Raw genomic sequence first — 20,746 nt, forward strand, 5'->3', positions numbered from 1 at the left:
TCTGCACCCTGAGAACCTGGGTGGGGTTCTTGGGGGTAAAGCTCACAAAGTGTGGGGGGCCTCCAAAGACTGGGCTCCCTGGAGTTTTCAATCCTCAGGTTTGTCCGTGTTGAGCTTCTCGGTTTGTCAGCTGTGGGTCAGGCTTCCCCAGCCCAGCACGGGTACCCACAGAGGTTTCTGTACCTGGGCATCTGCTCAGTGGGTTGTGAGTCTCTTTGTCAGCCTCTCTCATTCTGGGGGAGCTGTTTGCCCTGTGAAATTCATTCTGCTAAGAATCTACAAAGAATTGCTGATTTTCAGCTTGTTCCACTTTTTCTTGTTGTGAGGACAGAATGCTGTATGAGAAAACAGAAATTTTCATGCACTGGTCCCTTGGTTTTTAATTAAAAGATTCTATAAATTATCTTGTTATAATTTAAAATGAATTCCTTAGTAATTTATGTGTACTTTTACTGACTTCTGGGAAAATAGTGTTTGACCATATGAGGATGAAGGTATACAGTTTCAAATGAAAGGCCAAGTAAATTAAAATATTTATTGACGGGCTATGGGATTAAAAAAGAAAAATATATAAAGCTTTGCTTTTGCTGGTTATAAGTGTATCATGAAAAGAAATACAGTAAAGGAAAGACCTGAAAAACAATGCATGAAACACAATCCTGATGTACACTGGGGGGGGCGGGGTCGTCCTCAAGAGCTGCACTGTGGCCCTGGGGAGACTGGATAGCAATACTCAGAGTATCCAGGAAAGGAGTGCATGGAAAGAAGGCACAGAGACATGAGGCAGCAGGATTTCTCACTGAGGGGGGTGAGACTAGCTGGTCACAGGCAAGAGAAAGAAGGGCAGGTGCAACTGATCAAGGAGGTGGAAGGCAGGGAGCAACTGCTCACAGTGGTGATGTGTGGTCCACCTCCCCGGACTGGTCCACCTCCCCGGACTGCTCCACGTTCTCTAACTGGTCACTTCCCTGGACTGGTCACCTCCCCGGACTGGTCACCTCCCCGGACTGGTCCACCTCCCCGGACTGGTCCACCTCCCGGACTGGTCCACCTCCCAGGACTGCTCCACGTTCTTTAACTGGTCCACATCCCCAGACTGGTCCACCTCCCCGGACTGCTCCACGTTCTCTAACTGGTCACTTCCCCATGCCGGTCCATCTCCCCGGACTGGTCCACCTCCCGAGACAGGTCTACCTCCCGGACTGGTCCCCTCCCTGGACTGGTCCACCTCCTGGACCGGTCACCTTCCTGGATGGACTGGCTTGCACTGCTTCCTGGCAGCTGCAGGCTCACTGGGGACTGGAACCCACTTGTCGTCCTGGAGTTTCATCACCAAGTCCACATCCCACCCTGTCTCACTGGAGCCTGGATCCATGAGGTCCAGTGAGCTAATGTGCGTCTCTTTTCAATGCAACTCAAAAGAGCGTAAAACAACCGTTAACTAAATACTGTAGGATTTATTAATTAAAAACTCATTTAATCTATACCATTTTGCATACATATTAAATCTGTAGCCTTAATAAATGTCCATTACTTCTTAAAATATAGAGAAATTGAGGATATTTCAACAATGAAATATATAATGGAGGAAGAGTGTAATTTTTTTTTCGGATAAAACTCTTTGGTCTATATAATTTTTCTGAGATTAAAATAACACGAGAATTCACTCCAATAAAAAAGTAAACATTACTTTTCTCAAAAAATTTAATTGCAGAACTATTTACAGGAGGTGAACATCAGCGATACAGAAGTCAAATGGAGGCATCATCACAGGAGGGTTATGGCGGAAACGGTGCGCAGTTTCTTACAGTCAGCTGAGAGTGAAAAAAAGTCATGAGAAAAAAGAACACAAATAAAGCAATCCTTAAATGCCTTAAAGGAATGACCGACATTCTGGTAAGTTATTAAGAAGTAAGAAATTGTCGTGGTGATGAATAGCATATTGCACATTCAGATTAGGTATCCTGCATGCTACTAAATAGAATTTATCAAAAGAACCATAAAAGCATGAGAAAGAGAATTACATAAAATAGTTTAATTCCAGTGAATGACTTTGTACAGATGCTGAATATTTGGCACTCTGTTCATCCTCACACTCGATATGATTTCATGTTTATATTTATATATATATACTTCTTTAAAACTTTAAACAGCTAGTTTCCTGGTTCTAACATTCCTTGAATTTCTATAGGAGGCATTTAATGTAGTCCTTAGGCCACACCTGGGTATTTTGGTCTGTAGTATGGAAGGTCGGGGGATGAGCTGTGTCTCTCTGCCGGGAGGGCCTGTCCTGTCCGAGAGCTAAGGGGCTTACCGTTCAGAAGGAAGCATTCGAAAGGAGCCTAGGTCTCACTGCTCGTGAGGGGAAGCTTTGTTGAGTTCAGCAAACCAGTTAAAAAGTGGAGTGAGGGGAACATTCATGCTGAGCCCTTCGAAAGTGATATGATTGTATTATTCAAATGAGTGGGGCTGGGGCATGGTAGTGTTTTGGGGGTAAATCAGAGAATGGGTGAGTGGCTTCCATAAGGTACCACGATCAAGCTGGGAGCATCCTTTGTCGTACTGGCAGACACAAACCAACACACTCTCTAGGGAGACCATGGTCTAGCTTGAAAGAGATAAATTTGAACTTAAAATTGTCGAAGAAACCTGGTGTCAATCTTTTCATTCATTATCGCCTCTCCTCTATTGAGTAGGTGAAAGCTTGGATGCCCAAGGCTTTCAGGTTCTGAATAAGCACCAATGAAAAAAGTTACATAAAATCTAAGAAAGTAGGGAGGTAAACCCCTGTCACCTTATGTGTGTATATACAAAATCTGTTAAAAAGTAGTCTGATAGTAGGTAACGAACATTTCTTCTGCAAAGAAGTTATCAGTTAAGTGTTTACATTGAAACTTGAAATTTATTTTAACACTGGATAAAAACACCAGGGTTAGGACAGCAATTCATAAAATTGTGGACATTTTTCAAAGTGGCAAGGATGAAAGACGGTTATTTCCGGGAGCTTTCCCACAGACCACCTCTGCCTTCTCTCAACTGTGAAGCAGAGAAATTACAAACAGCTGGAATTAGAGGGGTGGGCTTCTCAAACCCTTCCGTGGTTTGAGTCAGTGTGTCTGATTTCGTGCCTGCTGTTTCCCCACCCATGCAGTTTTCTGCTTCCAAATAATTTTTTTCTTCATCATTTTAATGTTTAGTTTATCTCCTCATTTCATCTAAGAGGCAATTGAGCTTAAGTAATGGTGAAAACGGGGCCTAATTCTGGTTGGTGCTGGGTTGTTGTTTTTGGAAGCATCTAGAAACAGTTGAAAGCCAGAAGCTCAGGAGAATGGCCCTTGTCGTTATTTCTCCATTTCCAAACCTTTCCAAAGACAGTCTCATGGCCTCTGCCTCTGGTGGTCCCTGATTATCTCTGAGATGTTCATGACCAGCCTGGATTTTGGCAGCGTCCGCTGCAGAGCTGGGAGGGCGGCATTCCAGAAGAGGCCAGGGACTAATCCTTAGCAATAACTCACACTTTCACCACCTGTTTCCAGGAGCTCAAAGGACTTTATAGCCAATATGTCATTAATCCTCACAATGTGTCCTCGAGGGAGACAGGGACAGGAACTGTAATCCCCTTTCTAGAGGAAAAAACCGAGACATAAACTTGAGATGAGTTGCTGGCTGAGGATGAATAAAAGCCAGGTTGCCTAATAGCCTAGAGATTTCTAGCAATATCTCCTTCATTTCCAGAACATTCTGCTGCCAGCCTGCAATGGGGGACATTCAGCCGAATGCATAGAATCAAACCCTTTCTTTTAGCCCTTTGTTTATGGCCAACAATGTATTGAAACTCCCAACTAATAGCAACAAGATGGGGCTCCCGCAGGGAAGCCATGGGCTCTGAGCTGACCTTACGTGATGTGTGTCATGGCTGACCCACGGCGCTGAATGAAGCACACTGCATTACCCCAGCCCACAGAGTTATGGATCCTAATCAGAAAGGGGTCATCTTTTTCATCTCTGAAGCTCGTGGTTTTCTATTTTATTTTCAAGTTTTGGAAACTTGTATTCAACCCACGCCTGCAGAGAAGTGTAAACAGACATGCAGATCAAAACAAGAACCCTGGAAGATTCCCAGGGGTTGTCGTCTGAAAACTGCTGTTTTAAACTAGCCCGTTAAATTTGCAGTTAGAAAAAAAAAGAAGTTCAGGCTTGAGAAGAAGAGGGCTAGAAAATGAGCAGGCGAGAACCACGTGGAATTTAGTTATTTCGGCCCGTGTTGGAGGAGCGTGTTTCTATGCTCACAGGTGGGGCAATTCCAGTTTTCAGTGTGGGTCAAAGGCAGTGTCCAGGGGTCCTCCCCAAACCAGCGCTATTTTGGGCAATGCTTTTATGTCCGTACCAGCACACACCCCCTTACACATTTTCTGCTGCCTCTCCCAGGTTTATTGGGGGTGGGGGGGGCCCTGTCATCAAGGATGGCCCTGCTGGTGACTAGGGTACCCAGGGTGACTCATCCACAGCATGTGGGCCTCCTGTCCGCTGAAACACCCCGGGGAACCTGCCAGAATTCCAAGCAAGGCTGACTGATGAAACACAGCTGAAACACAAGCTGCGTCTCCCAGGAGGTCCCCTGGCCCCTTCATGCTCAGGACCACAGGATGGCTTGGCTTGATGGAGGTCCTGCAGATAGAAAAGTCCTTCCTGCGGAAGACTCGGATTCACCTCCCCCACTCCCTACTCGCCCCCAAAAGATTTGGCGCAAACCGGAGAGCTGTCTCTAACAGAGCTCGTTCTACGGTCACCACACGCGCTCCAAACACAGGCCTGCAGTATCCCTTCACTTTCCTGTGAAATTCCATCCTGAACTGGGGTAGCGATGCTTTCAAGGATCTAACAAAAACAGAGATGAGCGAATTTACAGATGCAGGGCCTTCTAATGAAAGGGGTGGAAACAGTGGCTGCTTAATATGGCATCAAAAAGGCAAAAATCAAGACAAGGACATATGCTCCAAGAGAAATAATCAGAGCCTATGCACGCATGTGCTCTGTCACTGTGTCTTCTAATCATAACCCTGGCCACTTTCGTGAGAAGCAGCAGGGAAAAATTCCCTCCACTTAGTAGGTCACTGATTTTGTAGCCTTTTTTTTTTTTTTAAACCAGAAAACCTTCCATGTAATTATATTTTTATCTGACCATTTACCTTTCCATTAAGTGCTTGAAGTTTTTAGAATTGATTTGGAGTTGAAAACATCAACATTTCCTTTTAAACAAAACTGTAATTTTTTGGTATCATAAACAGTTCAATTTTTTTATATACCATTCTAAGATGGTGATATAAATTTGCTGAGAAAAATATGGTAACAATTGTCATTGATAACAACTAGTTTTACTTCAAACACAACAACACGTGAAGATGCAAGAGGAAAGCACTCTAGGTGAGAAGCAGCATTCTCCTTTCCTGGGCTAAATGCTAGGTCCTGTTTATCATACTTGTGTTTTATTAACCACAGCCTTCAACACAGCAGGGTCAACTTGTCGGCTCTAAGGAGAGTGTCTGGGTTTCACCCGTCACTGGCTGTATCATTAGGGAATGTGGGTATGGGGTTAGAGTGAACGTCACTCTCTCTAGGATGATGTTCCTAGAACAGCACAATAATTTTCAGCCATGTTCTCCAATGCATCTTTATTCTTTTCTTAAAGTTATATTTTAAATAGGACGAAATGGTCACACGTTGTGAACTCCATGGCATGTATCTGCTAGAAGTGGCTGAAATAAGCTAGCTCCAGTGACTAACACAAGTATCATAAACAGTTTTATTTTTCTTTACATGTTTAAACATGGCTTATCTTCTGCGTTTCATGGTAGAATGTCACCTGCATGAGAACTGAGTATATTGCACTTGAGTATGTAACACGGACAGGTAACATTCCATCAGGTCTAGCAGCAGGTATCCGTTCTACCATTAAATCATCTTCTTTGGAACACGGCGGACCAAGCAGGGCGTGTGCACATTCACCACGTCGAGTTGCCAACCCCTGTGCAATGCAGTGGTAGGTTAATCTGCTCACCGAGGGATGGTTTAGGCCAAGACTTTTTGGGATTGAAAAATGACAATGAGTCTACAAATCATAAGAAATCAACCCACATTTAGTGAACATTTTCTTTTACGCAGGGATCATAGAATCTGGGATCTGAGACAAATAATTATTGTCTACTTTAACAGTTTGCTTTTATATGTTTTGTATAAGCTCAAGGAAATGAGTTAAACATATCAGCTGCCAGTAGATAGACCAATGTGGGGAGGTGGCGGGCCTTTATCCACATTACATTTCCTTTCACTCGGAGTGTACACTGACTTTGCTTTTCTGTGGTTACTTCTAAACAGCAGAGTTCATCTGACATCATACAGCATTTTTAAAGTCTAAAATGCCAATACTCGCAACTACATTTGTTTTAACATAATAGAGTGGATATAGGAAGAAGCGTCATTACTGTACACTACTCAAGATTTAGGTATTTATTTACGTAGAAAAATGCTTTGAACACTCTGGGGAAATAGGATTCATTTATAGAAGAATATTTCAGGGATTTTTTTTTTTTTTTTGCATTTTTCAAGGAGATACATTCGTACTGATTTTTGCTTCCAAATATATGTTAAGGCTGTTTGGTAAAATATATCCCAGATATGAGGCTCAATTTACAGGGTTTTGTTTTTACAGGGAATTGTTAACTACTCAGCTTTAAAAAAGTAAAACTTCAAAGCTAAACATGCTTTAATATCAGCTCTGCTCCCAATGGTCCCATGCTCAGTGGGATGTGGGGAATGAGGCAGGGGAGACACCGCAGCTCTGGAGGGCACTCTGAGGGACAACCGCACATCGAACGCCCTGCCAGCCATGGGCTGCAGAGGGGCTGGGGACATTGTAAAGTGCAAATCAAGGTGAAGAAACAAAGTGCTACGGGGTCATCAAAAGCTGTTCTGCCTGTGGCTTAGTACATGGTACTCCTTAAGCCAGGAAGGAAGACCAGGTATTGGGGTGGAAACATCTTAAATCGCAGTCTTTTACCTTGAGTAATAATGAGAACTCTGAAACTGGAACCCAGTGGACAAATCAGATAGGCTTTTCCTTTGAAGACTGGTCTGAACTGTGAAACAGAAGTCGTGTCGGAACAGTGGTCGCGGCAGCTAAATTTAATTATATACACGGAAAGCCTATTAATTAGAGTCGTTCCTGTTTTCCTCTGGCACCGACCATAGAGTCGTGAACACTGATTTTTTTTTTGAATTCCACAGCTGGAAATCACAATATGTGACCTCTTTTTCCCTTCAAGTCTAACACAGGCAAGGAATATATTCTTGACTTTAGCAATACTGCATAGGACAAAAGAATTCTGGAAAAATACAAATGTAAACTACATTTCTTCTTTACCATTTAAACTGAGATATACTTACCACTCACATTCATATTTCTTAAACTTTTTACAACTTCACAACTGTCATTTTAAACGAGCAAACTTTTGTTGTTTGTGTGTGTGTTTTTTTAAGGATACCCTGAAAAGTCAGCTGATAGAGCAATTTGAGAATATATATATATACATACATTAAAAAAATCACATGTAGCGTAAATGGTGAAACGTAAAGAAAATACTGGGTGTCGTATTTTAAGTTACAAAGAAATAAAAAATACAATAACTATTTCATAGAAGTAAGGACATTGTTTTCCTTTTATGCTCCCAGCTCTCCGTAAGACTCTCCTCTCTGCGCGTGACCTCCTCGTGGGAACACTCAGCTTATCTTTTGAATGTGTAGATGCTGTGCTGGGTATTTTCGTGGGTTCAGACTTGTCATCGCCTGGGATTTTGGAGAACTGTATGGCAGGGAGTTTGGTGGTTGGAGAGGTCACTTTCCATCACAGGAAGCTTGACACAAGGAGCCTCATGTTTTCTATCTGTGACAGACAGGAGCAGGAGAGCGGAGTGGGCGGTCGGGCCGCCCGTGCTCAGGGAGTAAAAGCTCGGCTGTGCGAGGGGAATGGGTCTTTCTTTCCTGCACTTCAGGTTGTAGCACCTTCCACTTGGGTGTCTAATGCCTCTAGGGAGTGGTGAGATGCACCCATTTATAGTTATTTGTTATTCTTACCTCTAATTATCACACAAGTTATAAAAATAGAAATAACAAAATGTAAGCTGGGTTCCAGGTCCGGAGGCATTTCTCGCCGTCCTCTGAGAACACGGAGGAGAAATCAGGTCTCACCACACCTGTCCCTCAGAGCCAAGTGTGAGCCAGGCCACCAGTTTAAAAAAAAAAAAAAAAAAAAAGCAAACGTCGTCCTCGCCACGAGCTCCGTGGACTCGGAGGCCACCGGCCGCATTCCACTGTGTTCACGGTACAAGGAGCACAAGAGCAAGGGCGTGTTCAGTGGAAGAAAGGAGACAAACCACCAGGGAGGCCACAGACTGTACAAGCGTTTTGTGGAAAAGCAGAAACAACCAAGGGGAAGGTGGCCGGGCCCTGTCCTCAGAGCCGGGTCTGGGCCTCGGGGATGTAGATCTCGATGCTGTCCGCGCGCTCGGTGGCAGAATTCTGCCTGAAGGACGCCGCTCGCTTGGCGGCCATGAGTCGTCTCCGGGCTTCCTGGCGTTGTCTGTCGGGCAGGTCCAGGGATTTTTCTCTTGTGATGGGAAATTTCCCTTTGGGAGGCTTCTTTGGTATTGGAGGCGGGAGCTTTCTTTCTTCCTGAAAAGCATCACAAGTCAACATTGGCAGGTGGTGGGAGGAGGGTCCTAACAGCTCGTGAGCTCAGTGGCCCTGGGGTCTGGCCCACACCCTTCGCGACCGCAACCCCCAGGGCAGCATCCTTCATTCCCTTCCCACGTTTCCCCCGGCCCCTGACTGCCAGGCCACAGGCTTGCCTTCTACACAGTATGGAAATTGTAGAAGCTCCCTCACACTCTCCAAAGGGGCAGAGGCGTCGGGGGCAGTGTTCACAAATCAGGAAATTCATTCCGCAGATGCGCACCTTGCGTCTCTGGAGTCACTGAGTTAATCTGACATTGTCGCCCGATTCCTGCACTTCCCAAAGCCCCGTGTCATCTCCGAGCATCGGCCGATAACTGCATTGCCAAGCTCAGAGCATCGCGAGGGTTTTGGACACCCTCGCTGGACGTCCCTATTCAACACTGCAGGGTTTTCTGCAGACTCTGGGATTTCAATATATTCATGAAAACCATCTTACATGGGCGGGTGTGTCGGGAAACACTGGCCCAATTCTCTTATTGGCCTAAAATCCCATTGACATGGACACTATTTATAAAACCACTATTCACTTACTTGCTTTGTAAAAAGATGCAAATAAGTATTTCTGACCCTTAGCTCAGACTCTCAGATAAGTCATGCTAAAATACGTGTATGCCTTTTCAGAAAGATAAATCTCACAATTATGCAACAAATGCAAAGGGTAATGCTTGCACTTGCTCCCACAAAAGGTCTGGGTCCACAACTGTGTGATTCACATTGTTCCTAAAGACAGTGGGACCTGCCCCATCTCCCCTTTTGGACGGAGCCGTGACAGGGACTCTCCGTAGCCAGCTGTTTCCTTCCCATGAAAGGGCACACGGCAGAAGGCGTCAGAACCACTTTCCTAAGCAGATACCTAGTTTTGGGGGAGAAAAACACGAAAACTCCACTCATGTCTTTTTCTCTTCAGCCTCTGAAATATTCCAAAGGGAGCCCAGAGGTGCTTGGAGATTGGGGGAAGACAGGCAGTTGTGTGAGTACGAGGAGGACTGTGGCAAGAAGGCTGCTTTGGTGTCTGGAACTTTGTTCCCTCGGCTTATTTTACATGACTAGGCCAGAAGCAATGACTCTTACCTGACTTCTTGGCATCCATATAAAACAATGGGGGGATGAGTTCACTGAAACCTTCAGCTACTTTAACAAGTAATTCCTTTTTTCAGCACATGGTAACTGTCCTCATAGTTCAGGGGATTCCAAGAGAAAAGGAGAGAAGAGGATCTGTTTCCTTCTTTGGTGTCCCCTGAACTGTGAGCCTGTGAGATGTACACATCAGTATTTCCTGTGGGGGTTCCCCAATCAAAGGAGCTTCCAGGCCTGCGGGTGTGGCACTGTAGGAGTGTCCAGCAGACGCTGTGCAGGGCCCACCCCAGGGAATTTTTAAGATGCCGTGTTCAGGAGGGGCAGGGCCTCCTCTTCAGGCATGGAGCCTCCGAGGTGCTAGAGATCTGCTCGCTTTCTAGACTGGTGTGCTCTGCCCTCAGCGGGAAACCATTTACATTTTCTTTTTTTTTTTTTTTTTTGAGATGGAGTCTCGCTCTGTTTCCCAGGCTGGAGTGCAGTGGCTTGATCTTGGCTCACTGCAAGCTCTTCCTTCCGGGTTCACGCCGTTCTCCTGCCTCAGCCTCCCGAGCAGCTGGGACTACAGGCGCCTGCCACCACGCCCCGCTAATTTTTTTTTTTTTGGTATTTTTAGTAGAGACCGGGTTTCACTGTGTTAGCCAGGATGATCTTGATCTCCTGACCTCATGATCTGCCTGCCTCGGCCTCCCGAAGTGCTGGGATTACAGGCGTGATACACTGCACCCAGCTAATTTTGTGTATTTTTAGTAGAGATGGGGTTTCACCGTGTTAGCCAGGATGGTCTTGATATCCTGACCTCGTGACCCACCCACCTTGGCCTTCCTTAGACGTTTCCATTTTGAGAATCATACTTTATGTGCAGCATGGGTAGGTGGGCTCACATTCGCTCTCAATGATCAAAGAATGGAAACCAGACGGAACCATCATGTGCATCAGGGCTAACTTCAGTACGTTCCATTCGAACAGACTTCTCCCTCAGGAGCATCACTGATCATCTCCTTCACCTCAGATCCAAACCGTAGCTTACACGGACCTGTCTAGTCCCACACATGGCTTGTGTGGACCTGTCCCAGGCATGGCTTACGTGGACCTGCCTAGTCCAATGCATGGCTTATGTGGACCTGTCACACGCATGGCTTACTTGCACCTGTCTAGTCCCACACATGGCTTACGCAGACCTGTCTAGTCCCATGCATGGCTTACGTGGACCAGCCTAGTCCCATGCATGGCTTATGTGGACCTGTCCCACACATGGCTTACGTGGACCCTGTGCACTCCCACCCTACTCCCCTGTCGTCTGGGATGAGAGGGAACCTGTGGATCGATGGCATCTGGCCTGGAACTCCGCTAGCGGCCAGGGCACCTTCTGGCAGGAGTCGATGATGAGGACGACCAGCCCTGGCTCTCGTTCTAATGACCCAGGTGTGCATCCTTGCTGGATACCAAACACCACTTCCCCAAAGGATGCTGACTTGATTTTCTTTATCCTTTTAATTGATAACATTTGTCTAGAAAAATCCATTTATGGTTCCTCAGGATGTCTTTAAAACGTGTGAGGAAATCTATGTCTTTGCTGCTAACTCAGAACTATCTACTAGTTCTTCTGATGACAGCATCATGGAAGAAGTGAAATGCCAGGGTTCAGATTTAATGGCAAATTTCAGCCTATTTTAAGGGTTGAGGCTGATGGATCTACAGGAAGATTAATTCATCAAACTGTTCAATAAGGTATAAAATGTTGCCCTGCCTATAGTGGCCATACTAGAAGGTATATTGAATAGGAGATAGTCCATAATCAGGTCTAAAACTTTCCCTGTGGGAAGCCAGCTTAATATTTACACAATCAGAACAAGTTTGATAAAGATAATTCAGAGGTGAGACCCCTGTCAGGAATGAGGCTGCAGGTTTGCTTGTGATCTTGGCTAGAGTCTCTCTGAAAGGCTTATATAGAAGAGACAGAGCAGGGAAGACCCTATTATTTACCATCCATGCCCAAGGCTTCAATTCAGCCCCATTTTGGGCACATACACACACACACATGTGCGTATACACATGTGCACACATACATAGAGGAAAATTTGCTCCTGTGTTGTCAGCAAAAGACTGAGAACCCTGTTGTCATGCTATATCTGCAGCAGGTCGTTACTGCAGCGGGAAAGGGGGTTTGCTGGGAGCTGGCCCTGCACGGCCGCCCTTACCTTGCTTTCTGCAGCAGGTCGTTAGTGCAGTGGGAAAGGGGGTTTGCTGGGAGCCCGCCCTGCACGGGTGCCCTTACCTTTCTTTCCGGGGACTCCACCATCTTCCAGTCATTGAGCCGCAGCCGCTGCAGCTCGTCGAACTTCATGCTGACGTCTTCAACGGAGAGCTGCAGCATGTCCCAGTAGCCGGCCAGGTCCTGCGACGTCGGCCTTGGCATGGCGCTGGGGTCCTGGGGACACACACAGGGTGTTCAGAGCTAGGAGAGTCTCCTGCGGGTGCAGGCTGGGGAGGCCACTCCTCCCCACGAATGTCTTTCAAGAGGCGGATTAGGGAGAAGCCTGGCTAATTCCACCCTGAGGCAGATATTTGGGAAGGCCATGCTTCCATGACAGTTTACTTTAGCACAAGTATTTGCTGACGGCTTAAAAACACGTAGCACAGCCGTTCATTTTTCCACGCTGAAAATGCTGGGAATGGGGCAGATGGGAGAGTTTCTAAATGCTTCACAGCTCATAAAAGCAGTAGGACCCTGTGTTTTTGGTCACCTGTGGATGATTTGGAAGGGACAGGGCTCCGTAAGCCTGCCGTGGTTTTGGCCTGGTGGTGGCGGTGGGGAACTAGCTTGGAGCCCGTTCTATACCTGCTTGTTCTCTGACGGCTGATGACACCTTACAAATGTAACGCGCCAAGGAACAGGACGCCCTCACCAACCGGCGCCCACACTTTGGAGGCGCAGGTGACGCTGCTGGGCTGCAGTCCCGGGCCGAGTGGCCCAGAGATGTGCTTGGTTTCTCTGCACAGTGCCTGATAGATACATGATTTCTGCCAGCTGCCTACATTTATGTATGTATTTGTGAGACAAGGTCTCGCTCTGTCACCCATGCTGGAGCGCAGGTGTGATCATGGCTCATTGCAGCCTCCACCTCCTGGGCTCAAGGGATCCTGCCTGCTCAGCCTCCCAAGTAGCTGGGACCACAGGCACAGGCCACTACACCCAGCTAATTTCTTTAATTTTGTAGCAATGGGGTCTGGCTATGTTGTCCAGGGTGGCCTCAAACTCCTGGGCTCAAGCAACCCTCTTGCCTCAGCTTCCCAAAGTGCTCGGATTACAGGGTGAGCCACCGTGCCCGGCTTGCTCCCTACATTGAAATCCGAATGACTTTTCCAGGCGTGGTTCCCTTGATTCAGTGGGGATTCAGCAGAATCAGAGGAGGTTCTGGTGGGTCGACATTCAACTGGATTTGCTTACGGGTTCAGCAGTGCACACTCCTCATGCTCAGTGAAGAGCATGCTGAACGGACAGCTCTGCGATTCCTCATCCAGAGCCAGGACCTGGGTTCCCCAGCTGCCCTCCGCGCGGCTGAGCCCGTTCTTTTCTGCAGCCACACGAGGGCAGCCTTGGCCGCTCAAAGCCCCACCAGGCACTTGAGGAGCTCCCCAGGAGGGCGGCCCTGGCCACCGGCTGGGAGCCCGAACTCAGCCTCTGTGGGTGGGGACAACAAAAGTGCCTGGCAAGGAAGCCATGTTCTGCACCGAAGTCAGTCGAGGGACGCCAGGAGCTGCAGCCACAGGGCAGGCCAGGCTGGGTGAGAAGCAGCAGGGGAGGCTGCTCAGAGGTTGTAGGGTGGTGCCTACGTGGCTTCCAGGTCTTCACCAACCTAAGAACATCCCCTCTTTCTGTAGGGCCGGGCACGGCTGTGCCCCTCTTTCTGTAGGGCTGGGCATGGCTGTGCCCCCTGTTTCTGTAGGGCCGGGCATGGCTGTGCCCCCTCTTTCTGTAGGGCTGGGCACAGCTGTGCCTGATGGTGTGGGGGGCAGCGGAGTGGCTTCTCCTCTCTCGCCCACAGCTGAGTGGTCCTGGTCACATCTCCCGGGGGATGCAGGAGGAACATGGCCGGCCACTGTGGTGGAGCCTGCCTGAGAGCAGGCATTGTCTTCCCGTGCCCCCCTCCTCTCCGCTCCTTGGCAACAACACACCCGTCCTTTGGGCTCACCCAGACCACGCGCTGGGGCCGGACGGGCATAGCCTGGCATGGTCAGGATTTGGTTTTGTCTTCTGTTGTCTTTTGGTGGGGGAGGTAGTTGCATCTGAATCCACTGGACATTGAGAGACAATAAGATGTTTATATTAATAAAAAAAAAAGTCAATGGTTGTGCCATGCCATTCCCTTTACCCCAGCAAAGTCATGCAGGGCCTTGTTCCTTGTGAAATTGCCGTCGTTTTAAATTCACACAGCTCTGTGGCTCTGGCATCCGGCGTCCATTGGATAGGAACTTCGGTGCCCCGTGTGGCCTGGAGCAGCTCTCTCTGTGCCGGCGTCTGCTCAGGCACACACACCCCCGGGGTTGGACGGAGTTAAAATTCAGAGGCAGGCTCAGAGGGTCTGAATGAGACTAAGTTTCTGGGGACACCAAACTGCTGGTCCCACAAGCACAGCAATCAGGCTGCATGCTTTGAGGTTATTTCCGGTATTATGTGCCTTCTGGTTGCGCCACAAGCCACCTGCACATCCCGACCCTGAGAGGCGCCACTCCCCGTGGTCCGTCCTGAGAGGCTCCGCTCCCCGTGGTCCATCCTGAGAGGCGCCACTCCCTGTGGTCAGTCCTTAATCTCGGGGTGGGGTTCTGACATTTTCTAGGGTCACTCTTTGACTTAAAGGTTAGTTACCTACCAACAACTTCCAGCAGACAGCGGTGCTACTTTGCACTGCGGACCATTTGGCTTTGATGAGCAAAGCGTGTCTTAACATGTCAGCACTCGTCTCCTGCCAGGCCTGTCTCAGGCACCACCCCTCCCTGTAACACTCTTCCGCAGCAAACATGTCAGAATGTTTTTCTACTAATCCCGAATAGAAGTCGAAAGAAAAGGATGTAGCCAAGCCAGCTATTTTAAAACTCAGAAGGCCTAACAAATACTAGGGTGAACAATTTTAAGCCAAATATTAGCTATTTCTGGCAGAGCAGAAAGGAACATTTAGCAGGTGTGAATATGCACCTTGGGCTGTGTGTGGGAAGCTTTGGACGAGCATTCCTAAAGACAGTGCCTGCCCAGGCCCACCCGAGTCTGCCTAATATTACACAGAGTTCGTCAGTGGCCCAAATCAATTCCTTTAAAGGTAATAATTAAATAGATTCTACGGAGGAGGCAAGATCGTTCACAGGTGACGTGACAGCTTAGTGTTTACACGGTTATGAGCTTCTTTCGAGGCAGTCAAAACCTTTCTGTTTCCCCCTTTTAAATGATGATTATAACTTTGTCAGAGTGATGGTAACTCTTTAAATTCGCCGTGAAGTTCAGTGGGGGTGATTGGACAGTGATAGAGAAGGCGTACTTTTTAATGACCCTAATGAAAAGACATGAGATGGCAACTCTGGCTTGCTCGTGCATCCTTTGATATGTAAGAATATCCTCATGTCTCTTTGCATGTGAAAAAGCCAAGGAAAACATCATCAAAACACCTGGCACCGTTGCTACGCGAGGCCTAGAGGAGACCTATTTGCATTTGACTGAAAATGTTTGGTCTGAAAAGAAATCGATGTATGTATTATAAAAAAACGTATTAAGTAGCATAAATATTATTTACTATTTCTCAAAATAGTGAATACTTTAGTCAGCTAAGGAAAAGTATACATGTATGTGTGTAGGCAAATATATAGTATATATAAAATATAATAACATGTATATGTAAACATATAGAATGTATATGTATGTATGTGTGTAGGCAAATATATATATAAAATATATTACCATGTAAACTTACATATGTTTTATATATACTATATATTTGCCCACACACATACTGTATGTTTTATATATACTATATATTTGTATATATAAAATATATAGTTAATGTTATATATTTGTTATATGTTAATGTTTAGCATGTATATATAAGGATAGATAAGTAAACTTTCATATACATGTTAATATTTATGTTTATATATAAATACACCTATATATAAACATATATAGATGTATATATAAATACACCTATATATAAACATATATAGATGTATATATAAATACAACTATAAACATATATAGATGTATATATAGATGTATATAGGTGTATATATAAACAGATGCATATATGATTATAATCATGTATACATCTAATATATATGAGAGATATATATGAGCTTTTCTGCTCTGTCAGAAATAGCAAATACATATTTATATATTAACATGTGTATATATATTTATATGTAAGCATATATAAGTATACATTAACATGTATATATGTAAGTATATGTAAATATATATGTGGTTTTTCTGTTTGCTTTTCAGGAATAACCAAGTTTAACATCAACTGTATTAATGCATCTAGTTCATGGTATATTCGTTTCACTACCGACTGTAAAATACAAAGGCTAAATCATTTGCAAAATCTCTTCTTAATCTCTTCATTGTAGTTGTTTATGTATTTTTATTTCCAGGCACCTCAGATCATTTTCTTCATTTGTGACATTAGCCGTAATAGAAATATCTATTGTTTCTCCTCTTCTAAGATGCTCTGGTGGGGCATCCAGTTGCAAAGACACAGCGACACCCCGTGCTGCTGCAGCCCCCCTCTTGTTATCCCCCACTCCCCCTTGCAGCCTCCCTGCCTCGGTGCCGCGTTTAAACCAGGGCCGTATCCGCCTCACTGCCTCGGTACCGCGTTTAAACCAGGGCCGTATCCGCCTCCCTGCCTCGGTACCGCGTTAAAACCAGGGCCGTATCCGCCTCCCTGCCTCGGTACCGCGTTTAAACCAGGGCCGTATCCGCCTCCCTGCCTCGGTACTGCGTTTAAACCAGGGCCGTATTGTCTCTGTCCTCGGGGCGGGAAGCCTCTTCTATAGTAAGTGCACGTGATATTCTGCATACTGATGGGCACTCTTTGACGAGGAAGAAAACAGTGAGGATCTATGGAATGGTGCCCATTAGCTTGGTTACAGGGAACAGGGGTTCACTGAGGATTCACTTACCATATTCTGTTGGCAAAGCCAATAAAACTGCTGGAATTTCTGGGACATGAGAAGCTGGGCACTCCCAACAGCACTCCTGATTTTACCGAGAACTGTTTAAAACAAAACAAAAAACACAACAGCTTCAAAACTGGGTCAGTTACACAAAAGCAGAAACGTCACAGCAAGGGACTGGGTCCCACTGGAGATGAAAACTCTGACGATGTCATCGTGCCGAGCGTGTTCGCTGCTGCGTTGTGCCTCAGTCTGCTCGTCCCCAGCTCATGAAGGAAATCCAGAGATGAGCAGATGTCACCATGAGGACATTCTCCTTGGGTACTGGAAGAAACTTAGTTTAGAAAGGTGGCCTATACCTCAGGGAGTTTTCCTTGTTTTGGCATCGAGATTATTTCAGTGCTGCTGTTTGGATGAGCTGCAAGACCCAAGAACGCATGTGAGTAAAAGCAACATTGAGTTCTTCCTATTTTTATGGACTCCGTAACGTGTTAGTGAACTCGGTTAGATGTGAATTCCTTCATTTTTAGAAAAAACACATCCATACATGTTCTCTCATTGGATTCAATTAAATAATTTCTAGTGAACTGTGGCCAGTTATCTCCTGGCAGTGCTGTGAGGTGTGTGTTACGTAGGAAGAGTCTGTGTGGACAGAGGCCTCACAGGAAGGTCGTGGCAGCTAAGAAGACGTGGCTTCCCTCCTGGAGATGGCAAAAGGGTCACGAGTTTCTGAATATGCTCACAGCTACTAAACTCACCAATCCATGTACCCAGTATATGTGTAATGCTAACGCTACATTTCTGCTACATTTTAGAGTGTGCTATGAGTCAGCAGGCCACAGTTTAGTAGGAAGAATTAATCTACAAATGGTTCCTAATTGCAATGACTTTATTTGGTTAATCAAATACTATTTTTTTTTTTTTTTTGAGACAGGGTCTCGCTTTATCACCCAGGCTGGAGTGCAGTGGCGCAATCTTGGCTCACTGCAACCTCCACCTCCCAGGTTCAAGCAATTTTCTGGCCTCAGCCTCCCGAGTAGCTGGGATTACAGGTGCATGCCACCATGCCTGGCTAATTTTGTATTTTTAGTATAGATGGAGATTTTCCATGTTGGTCAGGCTGGTCTCAAACTCCCGACCTCAGGTGATCCGCCTGTCTCAGCCTCCCAAAGTGCTGGAATTACAGGCGTGAGCCACCACACCTGGCTGTAAAGTTTTTTAAAAGAATTTATGTGTGTGTGTGTGTGTGTGTGTGTGTGTGTTTTATTTATTTATTTATTTTTTGAGATGGAGTTTTGCTCTGTCACCTAGGCTGGAGTGCAGTGGTGTGATCTTGGCTCACTGCAGCCTCCACCTCCCGAATTCTAGCGATTCTCTTGCCTCAGCCTCCCGAGTAGCTGGGATTACAGGCGCTTGCCACCAAGCCCGGCTAATTTTTGTATTTTTAGTAGAGACAGGGTTTTACCATGTTGGCCAGGCAGGTCTTGAACTCCTGACCGCTGGTGGTCAGCCCGCCTTGGCCTCCCAAAGTGCTGGGATTACAGGCGTGAGGCACTGCACCCGGCCTCACACCCTCTCTTGGGTCTGCTGTCAGCATGGTCACCACTTTGTAAATAGCAGCTTTGGTAGATCCTAGCTCACCATGATCCTCAAAACCACACAGGAATCGACTGGAACCCATTTCTTACCAGTGTACCCTGGGCCCACTGATCTCTGCTGGGTTTTATTTGCCAGGGCAACAATTCAACGTTACTCCATAGAGTGTGCCCAGTACACGTATGTGGCTTCTCTGTGCCTGGGTCAGCGCGTGGGGCTGGGGGCAGATGATCTACGCATCTCATCACCTCTCGGTTCACAGCACGTCTCCCCATCACTGGCTTTCAGCGTGGGCGCTTCAAGGTGGGGCCGTCTTTCCTGAGCTTGCTCATGGGGCGTCATCTGCTTCTTCTGGCCAAGCTGATTATCCCACTTGCTCTGTTGGCTCTCCCTGGAGATTCTCTGCAGAGCACAAATCACTAACCTACACGACACACCCTAAAACTGAAAGTGCTGCTGGTTTAACTAGCCCAGCCCTTCCTCCTGCTTTTGCTGGAAGGAAGCCATGGGTAGCCGACTCTCCAAGCCTGGTGGAAAACGGTGTAGGAAAAGGGGGTGTTTATCCTGGAGATCTCTCCCCTTGAACGCAGAGGCGAGAGATCCATCGCCACTTACATCTGCAGCTTTACGTACTTCACGAGGGAATACTGATGTGCTCGAGGTTTTGCCTAGACATGTGCAGGTGCTTGGAGCTCAAGGGACCTTGCAGACCCACCTGTGCCTCGCCTGGGCTCTTGTGCCGGGCATGGCCTGACTCATGGGGTCCGGGTGGGGCCAGAGAATCCGTTTCTTTCGAGCGTTTAGGAGATGCCCCTGCTGGCTCCCTGGGCACACCTGACTGTGGAAGCCTAGACAGCATTTCCATAAGTCGAAACCGAGGTCCAGGGAGGTGAACTCAATCCTCGAGTTTGGTCTTTCCCCAAACATTCCTTAACAGTCAGTCCCAGAGACAGTTACTGGTGAGATTCATTCCACACGACCCAGAAACTGGCACCACAGATGCTGACATCCTGCCGCCCAAGCTAGGGTGCTGCGGCGTCTCCTCCTTAGCCCGACTTTAGGGAAAAAGAACCGCATGTCATGGGCACAAAGGGCCTTAATAAGTTCACGTAATAAAATGCTATGAGCCAGTTGAATATGATGTTGCAGAGATAACCTGGATTTGAAAGGGCTTATGGCACGCTGTGACTCAGAAGTCAACCATTTTTGAGGTGTGTGTGCAGTATGTCCCTCATTTTTCAGAACATGAAGTTCTGGCATTCTGTACCACGTGTTCTTCAAAGTGATTTTCTTCTGGGTAGGATAATGGACTTAAAAACGTATTTTTCTGTCTTGTCTTATTTTTCTAAAATGAAGATTGTTTTGCTCCCCAAAGTTTTATTATGAAAACTTTCACACATGCAGAAAATGGGAAAGAAAAGTGTAGCCCACAGCTCCCTCCCTGTTCCGTGGAGACAGCAGTAAGTGTCATCCTGCGTTACCTCTTCCTGAGCCTTTACCTGCGACCACCTTGTAGAACCAGGGCCACTGTCACCCCCACGAAGGTGACAGTAGTTCCTGAATATCTTCTAATTCTCCATTGCTTCTAGGGTATGAAAAAGATCAAAGAAGCATAACTTTAATAAAAGCAAATAACTCGGATAACACTTTGGCATCGTTTCAGTCTTGAAAAGAAGGATGGAAGGTTGTCTGTCGGGCATCTTGATACCGGGGCCTCGTGCCGTTCACAAATCCACTTCAAGACAGACTGGTCTTCCTTGGACCTGATCTGCCAGCCAGCCTGGGATCGGAGAGGGGAGGGGAGGACTGGAGAAGGAAGCCAGGAGCCCCTGGCCATGTGGCATGAGATGGAGCTGACAGGGCTCTGAGTTGGGGTGAGGGGGAGTGGAGGGGCCGCTGTGGTTGGTTGAGAAAGCAGCTGGCGGCGGTGGGGCTCGAGTGGTTTCTTGAAAGGGGTGACAGTGAAAGCTCCTCATCCTTCCCGTGCATTCCGATGCCCCCAAAATGAACGTGTTCTGCAGCCCTGGTCTCGCCGATAATGAGGGGAGGAATCATCTTGGCTTTTGAAATGTTGAATTTCTATTTCTTTTGTATTCTAAAACCTGGGTAATTAATGAAGATA

General features: G+C 46.7%; 1 protein-coding gene across 5 annotated transcripts in view; it reads right to left on the minus strand.

Annotated features, from left to right (window-relative positions):
* Positions 1 to 1,686: 1,686 nt before the first annotated feature.
* The window catches only part of DLGAP2 (DLG associated protein 2), a 926,579-nt gene continuing 907,519 nt past the window's right edge, over positions 1,687 to 20,746 (minus strand). For 4 of the 5 annotated variants that reach the window (XM_055289532.2, XM_063638236.1, XM_055289513.2 and 1 more), the window contains 3 exons: positions 17,035 to 17,126; positions 12,143 to 12,295; positions 5,790 to 8,727 (listed from right to left, as the gene is read on the minus strand). In XM_055289532.2, coding sequence (XP_055145507.1) covers positions 8,509 to 8,727; positions 12,143 to 12,295; positions 17,035 to 17,126 — 464 coding nt within the window. In that variant the 3' untranslated portion in view covers positions 5,790 to 8,508. Of the gene's footprint in view, positions 8,728 to 12,142; positions 12,296 to 17,034; positions 17,127 to 20,746 lie in introns of all 5 variants that reach the window. The other variant, XM_055289522.2, reaches the window with a different exon arrangement.

Source organism: Symphalangus syndactylus, chromosome 1, assembly GCF_028878055.3.
Source record: "Symphalangus syndactylus isolate Jambi chromosome 1, NHGRI_mSymSyn1-v2.1_pri, whole genome shotgun sequence".
Classification (NCBI taxonomy): Eukaryota; Metazoa; Chordata; class Mammalia; order Primates; family Hylobatidae; genus Symphalangus; species Symphalangus syndactylus.